At 40.2% G+C, this 12,467-nt stretch overlaps 1 protein-coding gene across 3 annotated transcripts in view; it reads right to left on the reverse strand.

Annotated features, from left to right (window-relative positions):
• The window catches only part of fbxl18 (F-box and leucine-rich repeat protein 18), a 32,336-nt gene extending 21,125 nt beyond the window's left edge, over positions 1-11,211 (reverse strand). For all 3 annotated transcript variants that reach the window (XM_051702798.1, XM_051702796.1, XM_051702797.1), the window contains exons 1-2: positions 11,007-11,211; positions 9,682-9,879 (exon numbers count right to left, since the gene is read on the reverse strand). In XM_051702798.1, coding sequence (XP_051558758.1) covers positions 9,682-9,879; positions 11,007-11,027 — 219 coding nt within the window. In that variant the 5' untranslated portion in view covers positions 11,028-11,211. The remainder of the gene's footprint in view (positions 1-9,681; positions 9,880-11,006) is intronic.
• Between the last annotated feature and the right edge of the window lie 1,256 nt (positions 11,212-12,467).

Here is a 12,467-nt window from a genome sequence, read left to right on the forward strand (position 1 = left end):
AACTGATACTAAATGTGACGTCAAAACCCTGCAGATCACTGATTGGTCAGAGAGAATCGTCACTACCAGCGTCACTGGATTTGCGACATGGGACATCAACCCACTAGTTTTGAAGTTAGCAAGAGCGACAGCAATATCATTTGTTCACGCGACCTTTGAATTGTAAAAAGAAATGGCTGTACGCAAAACCATGCCATGGTCAATAAACGAGGTGCAGACGTTCCTCTTGTTAGTGACGAACAAAATGACGCGAAACAAAAAAGTCTTTCAGGAAGTGTCTCAGCTGTTGGCCACACATGGCTACCACCGGACCTACCAACAGTGTAGGGAAAAGTTAAAAAAAAACACAACAGCCGGAGTGGTTCAAACAGAAGAAAGTGGAAGTGGTTCGACCAAATGGACGCTATCTATGGTAATAGACCGGTTAGCAATGGGAGGGAGAGTGCCCTGGACTCAGTGTTGTTGGAGTCCACGATGGAGGATGGTACGTTTTGTTACGTTAACTCTATATTCTGCTTGAAAGCTTCACTTTATTTAGTTGACCAGCTACTGGAAAGCTTGCTTCTAAAACAACCAGGCCAATTTAACTGTGACACTTGTGTAAAATCACCATGCAACAACTGCTTTATGCAGCACAATGAGCTAGTAGCTAACAGCTAGCGGTCGTGTTATTGTTTATGGTCAGTAATGTTTGTGTCGCGTTTAAGATGATGTCACGGCAGTAGAGGCGGCGCAGCTATGACGATCAGCCTATAATCCCACCCACATTGAGGCGGCACTAAACTGCAGTGGAAAAGCAAGCTCAGAAAAGTGAAGCGAGCAGAGTCGATTCGAACCGTAATGTGCAGTGGAAAAGTGCCATTAGAGTTCTTAAATGCGGCACTGTAACTATACATATGCATTTTCGTGATATGCAAACTTTGTAATATAATCCAATAAATTATTATAATACAATATAATAAATATTTATGTCTGCAAGGTGTGTGCAAATTCTTGAGATAAAGCAGTTTAGAGAATTGTGATGTTAATTGTTCTTAGGTACAGATGCAGTTATATTATAATATTATATATAACAGAATTATATATATATATATACACTATATTGCCAAAAGTATTCGCTCACCCATCCAAATAATTGAATTCAGGTGTTCCAATCACTTCCATGGCCACAGGTGTATAAAATGAAGCACCTAGGCATGCAGACTGCTTCTACAAACATTTGTGAAAGAATGGGCCGCTCTCAGGAGCTCAGTGAATTCCAGTGTGGTACTGTGATAGGATGCCACCTGTGCAACAAGTCCAGTCGTGAAATTTCCTCGCTACTAAATATTCCACAGTCAACTGTCAGTGGTATTATAACAAAGTGGAAGCGATTGGGAATGACAGCAACTCAGCCACGAAGTGGTAGGCCACGTAAAATGACAGAGCGGGGTCAGCGGATGCTGAGGCGCATAGTGCGCAGAGGTCGCCAACTTTCTGCAGAGTCAATCGCTACAGACCTCCAAAGTTCATGTGGCCTTCAGATTAGCTCAAGAACAGTGCGTAGAGAGCTTCATGGAATGGGTTTCCATGGCCGAGCAGCTGCATCCAAGCCATACATCACCAAGTGCAATGCAAAGCGTCGGATGCAGTGGTGTAAAGCACACCGCCACTGGACTCTAGAGCAGTGGAGACGTGTTCTCTGGAGTGACGAATCATGCTTCTCCATCTGGCAATCTGATGGATGAGTCTGGGTTTGGTGGTTGCCAGGAGAACGGTACTTGTCTGACTGCATTGTGCCAACTGTGAAGTTTGGTGGAGGGGGATTATGGTGTGGGGTTGTTTTTCAGGAGCTGGGCTTGGCCCCTTAGTTCCAGTGAAAGGAACTCTGAATGCTTCAGCATACCAAGAGATTTTGGACAATTCCATGCTCCCAACTTTGTGGGAACAGTTTGGGGATGGCCCCTTCCTGTTCCAACATGACTGCGCACCAGTGCACAAAGCAAGGTCCATAAAGACATGGATGAGCGAGTTTGGTGTGGAAGAACTTGACTGGCCTGCACAGAGTCCTGACCTCAACCCGATAGAGCACCTTTGGGATGAATTAGAGCGAAGACTGCGAGCCAGGCCTTCTCGTCCAACATCAGTGTCTGACCTCACAAATGCACTTCTGGAAGAATGGTCAAAAATTCCCATAAACACACTCCTAAACCTTGTGGAAAGCCTTCCCAGAAGAGTTGAAGCTGTTATAGCTGCAAAGGGTGGGCCGACGTCATATTAAACCCTATGGATTAAGAATGGGATGTCACTTAAGTTCATATGCGTCTAAAGGCAGATGAGCGAATACTTTTGGCAATATAGTGTATATATATATATATATATATATATATATATATTTATTATGTAATATTATATATTTTATAATATATCACATGGTAGGTTGGAATAGAATATAATAGAACAGCAAACCATAACACAGAATATATTATTCACAATCATGTAGAGTGGGGCATCAATTCACCATGGTTGTATTAAATATATAGTGTGTGTGTTTTTTTTGTGATATAATATATAAAGTTGTGTGGTGTCGATTCAATTGAGGGAATTCACTGTGGTATTAATATTTAAACCTACGAGGAGTGGAGTAAATAGCAGAGTGAATTTATGAAGTTGATTTTTAAATGAAGTTGTTTGTCTTTAGTAAAGGTAATTGTAGCCATTGTGTGATGGATAATTGGCTTTTGATTTTCCAGTTAATGAGAATTGTCTCTAGCTATTGCCAAGAAAACCAAAGAAGTAGAGTTGTGTATTCGACTGTAGAAGTTATTGTTGAGATGTCTCCTAGGAGGCATAAGGATGGAATTGCAGGAATATCGCATTTGAAGAAGGTTGAAATTTTAGTGATAACTTCTTTCTTTTGAAGCAATGGATGGGCATGACCATAGTGCATGAAGATAGTTGTCTGTTATGTTGAGAGTACATTGTGCGCATTTGTCCAACTCTACTATCCCTATTTTGAAAATGTTATGTTGAATTAGGTGTGTTCCGTGTATGATTTTGTATTGAATTAATGGTATGTTTATATTTCTACTAAAACTGAATATATTGTTACAGATTTGTTTCCAGTAGTTATCATCAGTGGTGATATTGAGGTCCTGTTCCCATTGTGTGATTGGTACTGAACATGATGTGTCAAAAGATAATAGTAAATTGTATAACTTAGATAATACTTTTGTGGAGTTACTAATCTTATTAATAATTTCAATTAGTGGTAGACAAACTTTTTATTTGTAAATAGTATTAATATTGATTTTTATTTAGGTTGTATTTCTTTGTCAGTTCTGATAATGTAATTAAGTTATTGCCCGTGTAGAGATAGTGTAAGTGTGTGATACCCTTTTCAATCCAATTTTTGTTAACCAGCGGAGTTTTATTTATAGTAAAATCAGGGTTATGCCATATTGGCGAGTAGATATGTGGTGATAAAGAGTGACTGGTTATTTTAATTTTCCACCATTCTGTCAATGTTGTCTGAATTGCAGTGTTTTGAAATAAACTGTGGTGTTTGATTGTGTCGCTAAGGTGGGGTAGGTCAAATATTGCTATTTCTTTGCATTTCGATTGTTCTAATTGTAGCCATGGATTGTGAAAGTGGTAATTGAGCTGCTAAATAATAATTTTGAAAACTGGGTGCTGAAAGGCCTCCTTAGTCTTTACCCTTTTGTAATGTGTGGAGTTTAATTCTAGGTTTCGTTTTTTTCCAGTAAAACTTACATATTATGCAAACCGTTTTTTCGTAGGTTGTATCAGGATCATTGTGAAAAGGTAATTGATTTTTGGCAATATAGACATTTTGATAGTGGCTATTCGTCCTATGATGGAGAGTGGTAGGTTCATCCAACGTTGTATGTCATCTTCTGTTGTTTTTAATGCTGGGGTGAAGTTGAGATTAAACAAGTCTGAGAGGGTGGGGGAGATGTGTATTCCTAAATATGTAATGTTACCTATTTTAAATGGGGTGTTGTGTATTCTAGTGTTTGCAAATTTTCAACATAATGGAAGGATTGTAGATTTGGCCCAGTTTATAGAGTAGTCAGATATATCAGAGTAATCGTTAATGTGTTGAATGATTTCTGTTAGTGATCTATCTGGATTTTGTAGATAAAGTAGAAAGTCATCAACATGCAGTGACATGTTTTTCGGTTGGTGTTATTGGATGTAAAGCCTATGATGTTGTCATTTTGTCTTATGGCGGCAGCTGAAGGTTCTGTGAATAATGCAAAGAGTAGTGGAGAGAGTGGGCACCCTTGTCTCATCCCTCGTTGTAATTGGAAAGCTGATGATATGATGCCATTTGTGATAACTGATGCCATTGGTGTGCTGTACAGTGTTTTGATCCAGTTTATGAATGACTTTCCGAAACCAAATTTCTCAAGTGTTGAATAAAGGAAGCACCAGTTTACTCTGTCAAAGGCCCTTTCAGCATTGAGTAAAACAATGACTGTACTGGTAATTTGTTGTTTACAAATGTTCATGATATTAAATAAGTGACGTGTATTGTTTGATGAATGATGTCCTTTTATAAAGCCTGTTTGGTTAGGGCGGATGAGAGATGATATGACAGATTCTAAGCGTGTGGCTAATGCTTTGCTGATTATTTTTATGTCTGTGTTAATAAGAGACAAAGGGTGATAACTGGAGCATAGAGATGGTACTTTATTTGGTTTAAGCAGAACTGAAAATACTGAAAGTGTTCATATGTTGCGGTATGGAGGAATTGCATTCAATTTCTGTTGTCATTCTCAAGAATAGTGGCGAAACTGTAGACCAGAAGTTTTTATATAATTCTGATGAGTAACCATCTAAAGCTAGAGCTTTGTTATTTGATAGTGAAAAAAGGGCCTTCTTGTAATCATCTGCTATTAATGGTTTTTCTAGTGCTGCATTTTGTTTTGGATTTAATCTAGGTAAAACTATGTTGTTTAAAAAATGCTACATTCTTCTGCAGTTTTCCTTTTTCTTATTGCTATACAAAGTTTTGTAAAATGTCCTGAATGTTTCGTTAATTTCATAATTATGGGTGAATTCATAATTGTGGATATTAGTGTTTTCTCTTTATTTCATTTAAGTAAGCTAGCAAGATATTTTCCAGATTTGTCGTCATGTTCAAAATATGTGGTTCTTAATCATTGTTTTTGAAATTGTGGATGATTTCTACTCATTGGTTTTTAACTATTTTAATTCTTGGAGTGTCTGTTCATTAGAATTTTGTGAGTGTGTGTTAAGTAGTGTTTTAAGTTTATTTCTATTTCCTTTTCTTTCTTGTGTTTATTAGGTGGAATATGATATTTTCCCTCTTAATACTACTTTTGCGGTTTCCCAAAGTGTTGATGCGGATATGCCTGGTGTATCGTTTAGTTCAAGGAAGGATGCCCACTCTCTTTTAAAATATTCTACCCAGGCCCCATGAAGCTCAGCGAGAAATTGATGCTGACCACCACCCCTGGAGTCACGAGTTTGAATCCAGGGCGTGCTGAGTGACTCTAGCCAGGTCTCCTAAGCATCCAAATTGGCCCGGTTGCTAGGGAGGGTAGAGTCACATGGGGTAACCTCCTCGTGGTCGTGATTAGTGGTTCTCGCTCTCAATGGGGCGCATGGTAAGTTCTGCATGGATCGTGGAGACTAGCATGAGCCTCCACATGAGGAGTCTCTGCGGTGTCATGCTCGATAAGCCACGTGATAATCAAATCAAATCAAATCACTTTGTCACACAGCCATATACACAAGTGCAATGGTGTGTGAAATTCTTGGGTGCAGTTCCGATCAACATAGCAGTCGTGACAGTGATGAGACAGTACCAATTTACAATAACATCAAATTAACACAGCACAATTTAAACATCTGATATACACATAATTACACTCAACAATATACAAATAATAACATACACTGTACAGTATACAATACGCACTATATAGATACACATTATTCAATAAAAGATAAAAATAAAAATATATAAAAAAGTATATATAGTAGTATATATAGAATGTACAGTATTGTACTGTATTGACATTCAGGCTGTCAGTTGATAGTCAGTTGTTAAGAGAGAATATAATATAATAATAATATAATTTATGACAGTCCGGTGTGAGATATAAGAGTAAGAGTAATAAAGTGCAGTGCTGATGTATTTTGATCGTGGGAGATCAAGAGTTCAAAAGTCTGATTGCTTGGGGGAAGAAGCTGTCATGGAGTCGGCTGGTGCGGGTCCTGATGCTGCGATACCACCTGCCTGATGGTAGCAGTGAGAACAGCCCATGGCTCGGGTGGCTGGAGTCTCTGATGATCCTCCGAGCTTTTTTCACACACCGCCTTGTATATATTTCCTGGAGGGAGGGAAGCTCACCTCCGATGATGTGTCTGGCAGTTCGCACCACCCTTTGCAGGGCTTTGCGGTTGTGGGCGGTGCTATTGCCATACCAGGCGGAGATGCAGCCAGTCAGGATGCTCTCTACAGTGCAGGTGTAGAACCATGTGAGGATGTGGCGGCTCATTCCAAACTTCCTCAGCCGTCTCAGGAAGAAGAGGCGCTGATGAGCCTTCTTCACAACAACTTCAGTGTGGATGGACCATGTGAGTTCCTCAGTGATGTTGACACCGAGGAACTTGAAGCTGCTGACTCTCTCCACTGGTGCTCCATTGATGGTGATGGGACTGTGTTCTCTGTCTTTTCTTCTGAAGTCCACCACAAGCTCCTTTGTCTTACTGACGTTGAGGGAGAGGTTGTGCTCCTGACACCAGTGTGTCAGAGTGTGCACCTCCTCTCTGTAGGCTGCTTCATCATTGTCAGTGATCAGACCTACCACCGTCGTGTCATCAGCAAACTTAATGATGGCATTGGAGCTATGTGTTGCCACACAGTCATGTGTGTACAAGGAATACAGTAGTGGGCTGAGAACACAGCCCTGCGGGGCTCCAGTGTTGAGGGTTAGTGATGAGGAGATGTTGCTGCCTATTCTAACCACCTGGCGTCTGCTTGACAGGAAGTCCAGGATCCAGCTGCACAGCGAGCTGATTAAGCCCAGAGCCCGGAGTTTCTCATCTAGCTTGGAGGGCACTATGGTGTTGAATGCTGAGCTGTAGTCTACAAACAGCATTCTCACATAAGTGTTCTTTTTTTCCAGGTGTGAGAGAGCAGTGTGTATTGTAGATGTAATAGCATCATCAATGGAGCGGTTGTTGCGGTAAGCAAACTGCAATGGGTCAAGAGAGAGAGGCAGCACAGAGCAGGTGTAATCTCTGATTAGTCTCTCAAAGCATTTGCTGATGATGGGGGTCAGAGCAACAGGACGCCAGTCATTTAAGCAAGTGATTTTTGATTGCTTTGGAACAGGCACAATGGTGGATGTTTTAAAGCATGTGGGGACTACTGACGAAGAGAGGGAAAGGTTGAAAATGTCCGTAAAAACACCAGCCAGCTGGTTTGCGCACGCTCTGATGACACGGCCCGGAATGCCGTCTGGGCCCGCGGCTTTGCGGATATTCACCCGTCGAAAGGATCGGGTTACATCCGCTAAAGAGACGGAGAGTGAACTAACCTCTGTAGCTTCGGCCGCGAGAGCTCTCTCCGCGAGGGCGGTGTTATTTCCCTCGAAACGAGCATAAAAAGTATTCAGCTCATCCGGGAGAGAGGCAGCGGTGTTCATGGCGGAGTTTTTATTCCCTTTAAAGTCCGTGATGATGTTAATTCCCTGCCACATGCTTCTAGAGTTAGTGGTGTTAAACTGTCCTTCAATCTTGCTCCTGTACTGGCATTTTGCTGTTCTGATAGATTTTCGGAGGGTACAACTGGCTTGTTTATGCTCCTCCGCGTTCCCGGAAATAAAAGCGGAGGTCCGCACATTAAGTGCCGCGCGAACATCGCTATTTATCCATGGCATCTGATTCGGATAGATTCGTACAGTTCTGGTCGGAACGACGTCCTCCACGCACTTTCTGATGAAACGCATTACGCTATCAGCGTAAAGCTCGATGTCGTCCTCAGAGGCGGACCGGAACATCTCCCAGTCCATGTGATCAAAACAGTCTTGTAGCGTAGAGTCTGATTGGTCTGACCAGCACTGGATCGTTCTGAGGGTGGGTGCTTCCTGTTTCAGTTTCTGCCTGTAAGCGGGCAAAAGCAGAATGGAAGAGTGGTCCGATTTGCAAATGGTGGGCGGGGGAGGGATTTGTAGCCATCCCGGAAGGGAGAGTAGCAATGGTCCAAAACCCGGTCCCCTCGTGTGTTGCTGGTGGTATTTTGGTGCGACTGATTTGAAACTGGCTTTATTAAAGTCCCCGGTCACAATGAACGCAGCCTCAGGGTGCGCGGTTTCCTGCTCACTTATAATCCCATACAGTTCCTTGAGTGCCCGGTCTGTGTCGGCTTGTGGGGGAATGTACACAGCTGTGATAATGACCGCTGTGAATTCCCTCGGTAGCCAGAATGGTCGACACAGAAGCATGAGAAATTCCAGATCAGAAAAGCAGAAAGACTTGATAGAATGTACGTTCCTCTGATCACACCAGGATTTGTTGATCATAAAACATACTCCACCACCTCTGCTTTTACCTGAGAGGTCTTTCGCTCTGTCCGCTCGGTGCACGGAGAACCCCGCGGGTTCAATGGCTGAGTCTGGAATCTCCGCAGACATCCAAGTTTCCGTAAGGCAGATAATGCAGCAGTCCCTCGTCTCTCGTTGGAAAGAGATCCGCGCTTTCAGCTCGCAGAGCTTGTTATCCAGAGACTGAACATTTGCCAGTAGAGTAGCGGGGGTCGATTTGCACGGCGTCTTACTCTGAGAATGCCGGCTCCGTTTCCCCTTTTCCTTTTGCGTTTCCGCAGCCGGGCTGCCCAGACAAAGGGCTCCGCTGGTGTGTTTGTAAACAGCGGGTTGGCACTGAGGAATTTGAAGTCCGGTTTATGGTGTGAAATTGCTGAACCAATGTCCAACAGTGTTTGTCTGTCGTAGACAATAAGACAGACAACATCCAAGACAAAAAACATAAGAATTGTGAACAAAAAAACAAAACACTACTATGTTGTGTCGGAGCTCGCAACGCAGCAGCCATACTTGGCGCCATCTTGAGTTTATCCAGATGCGATAAGATACGCTGATTGACTGTATCAGAAGCGGAGGCAACTGGGACTTGTCCTCCGCCACCCAGATTGAGGTGAGTAACTGCGCCACCATGAGGACCTACTAAGAAGTGGGAATTGGGCATTCCAAATTGGAGAGAAAAGGGGATAAAAAAATAAATAAATAATATATATATTCTTCAAAATCTTGGTCTTGGAGAAGAGATGTGTTCATTCGCCATCTTTATGTGGTTTTACTTTAGTTTTGTTATGAAGAGTTAATGTAATTGGTGCATGGTCAGAAATGATGATTGGGTTTATTGCTGTATTTGAAATGTCTGGGATAGTGGAATTCATGGCTAAACAGCTCAAACAGAGATGCACTTATACAGAAACTTATTTGCTAATACGATAGCCAATAATGATTAAAGTTATGCTTCCAAAATTGGCCAAATTATACTGATGATGATCATTTAAAAATACACCAATTTTGGTTGATATAGTCACCAACATATTGTGTACAATATCCTCCCTACAGTAGATTTTGAAAATCTGTATTTGTTGTGCGTATTATCCATCCTTACCGTGTATTCTTTATGCAGGTGAATACGGGCAGTCAAGCTCTTGTCCAGACTGAGTGTTCGCAGTTTCTGGCACACCTGGCTCACATTAAGCATCAGGTCATGGCTTGGAATAAACCAGAGGATATTCAGTAAAATCTCATCGGAGAAGTCGGAGATGGTGACAGATGTTTGAGAAATGCTGTCTGAACAGCACAAAGCCTGGAAAGCAAAAAAGAAGCAAAGATTAATTCATTCATTTGCCAATTTGGCTTGACTGATGTGTACACATATTGAACACACTAATGATAACCAGTTAAAGGAATATTCCGGGTTCAATACAAGTTAAGCTCAATCGACAGCATTTGTGGCATAATAGTGATTAACAGACACACACACACAGACGAATAGGGGCCAATTTTTGAACATTAAAATACTTACTGTTTTAAAAGTATAGCCACAAGACATAAACGATACGTGTGTTAACATGATTTTAGTGTGATATAATCACTTTCTGCTAAAGTTATAACCAATTTTACAACTTCTTGCCATGATGTACTGTCAACAAACCCTAAAACTACTGTAAAAATGACATTTAAACAATTTTACAGCTCAAATAATACAAGAGTTTCAACCGAAGAATTAATGTTAGTGCTTTAATAAAATTATAAGCTTCAAATGTTTGCCTTAAACCTTCTTTGAATTGGCCCCATTCACTTCTATTGTAAGTGCCTCACTATAACCCAGATTTTTGCTTTTTTTTTTTTTTTTTTTTTTTAAGAAAAGGAGGGACGACTCGAATTTTTATTTTTTTTGGTAATCAACCAAATTAGGACACAAACGATGTCGATTGAGCTTAACTTGTATTGAACCCGGAATATTCCTTTAATTGTTTACGAAGTATGAAATATGATGTCATGAGGAAACACAAATCAAATGTAACAAAAGTTTTCATAAAACTGTGGAAAAGGTAACATGGTATTAGCCAGAACCATCATTAAAAATAAGATTCACCAATATGACTGGAATATTCTGTAAAGCTTCTTACACTCTTAAGATCCCATTTAAATGTATTGTTATTTTACAGCAATAACAATAGCTGAAGTAACTGTGGTATTTGGGCAGAAAGTACCATGCTAAACATTGTAAACATGTGTACCTTTCCAAAACCTAGATTATTTTGTCGAAAGAATAAAAAAACAAGATGACCTAATCTTTATAAAATGTACTGTATTGTATAAAATGTATTGTTCTTAAAATGTATCGATGTTAAAGACAAAATACAAACGTAAACTAGCCTGCTAACTACCACTATTAGCGTTAATGATCAGTCGCTTACTTTAACTTACCGTTTCAATTTGATTATCCATGTTGTTTTCGGGAAATGCCTTTGGATATCCACATCTGTAATACAGACACACAAATCATTTCCATCTCATTAGGTATATTTACAATTCATCCATTGAAAACCCTGAAGGCTGGCACTCTATGGGCTGGCACACACATAGCGGTAACGAGTAGCCGGATTATTTAGTACCGCCCGGTATTTTAGAGCTGTACCGCCGGAACATTTCACGCGCCCATTTCCGGTAGAGTAAAAGTCCCTGGGTGCGGTCTGAACAAAAGTGGTGATTCTTTTTACATTCTTTTTCTAAAGTGATGATTTGTTAAACCGAACTGATTATTACTACTAATAACACGAAGTTACACAGAGGTACTGCTTACATTTGGAAATTTTTTATAGAGTTTAAATAATCATGATTAATATGAGACAAAAGGATTAGAGGCCTTTGCTCAATACATTTACACGTGTTAATTAAGATTGCAACAAATTAAATACATTTTCAACATTAAAGAGTCATTGAGTTCAAACATTAATGGTAACATTTGTGTTCATTTTATATTTTTTGAAAGACCTGTCTTTTATCTACACATCTCTTTACACAAATATATTTATATATAGCTTGAGTGCATATATACACACACACACTGGTGGTCAAAAGTTTTGAATAATGTACAGATTTTGCTGTTTCGAAAGGAAATTTGTACTTTAATTCACCAAAGTCGCATTCAACTGATCAGAAAGTATAGTCAGGACAATACTGATGTAAAAAACAGCACCATCACTATTTGAAATGTCATTTTTGATCAAATCTAGACAACAGCCATCACTCCAACACCTTATCCTTGAGTAATCATGCTAAATTGATCATTTGTTACTAGAAAATCACTTGCCATTATATCAGACACAGTTTAATGCTATTTGGTTCATTAAATGAAGCTTAACATTGTCTTTGTTTTTGAGTTGCCGCAGTATGCAATAGACTGGCATGTTTTAAGGTCAATATTAGGTCAAAAATAGGTCCTTTGTCTTTTTCTTTCTCTAGAAAAAGACAAAGGACAACTGGCTCTAACAAGGACAGAGAGACGTGGAAGGCCAGATGTACAACTAAACAAGAGGATAAGTACATCAGAGTCTCTAGTTTGAGAAATAGACACCTCACATGTCCTCAGCTGACAGCTTCATTGAATTCTACCCGCTCAACACCAGTTTCATGTACAACAGTAAAGAGAAGACTCAGGGGTGCAGGCCTTATGGGAAGAATTGCAAAGAAAACGTTTGAGTGGGCAAAGAAACACAGACATTGGACAACAGTATATAATACTATAAATTTAGTAAAACTTTCATAGTGCATCCCTAGTTACCACAGATTGTGGCAGTAATTGCAGCATCTATGCAAATTTATAAAGAAAAAAAAAAAGGTCATCATGGTGTTTGTTGGACAACTCATGTTCCAAGTAAAAACCTG

Source organism: Myxocyprinus asiaticus, chromosome 7 (assembly GCF_019703515.2).
Source record: "Myxocyprinus asiaticus isolate MX2 ecotype Aquarium Trade chromosome 7, UBuf_Myxa_2, whole genome shotgun sequence".
Taxonomy (NCBI): domain Eukaryota; kingdom Metazoa; phylum Chordata; class Actinopteri; order Cypriniformes; family Catostomidae; genus Myxocyprinus; species Myxocyprinus asiaticus.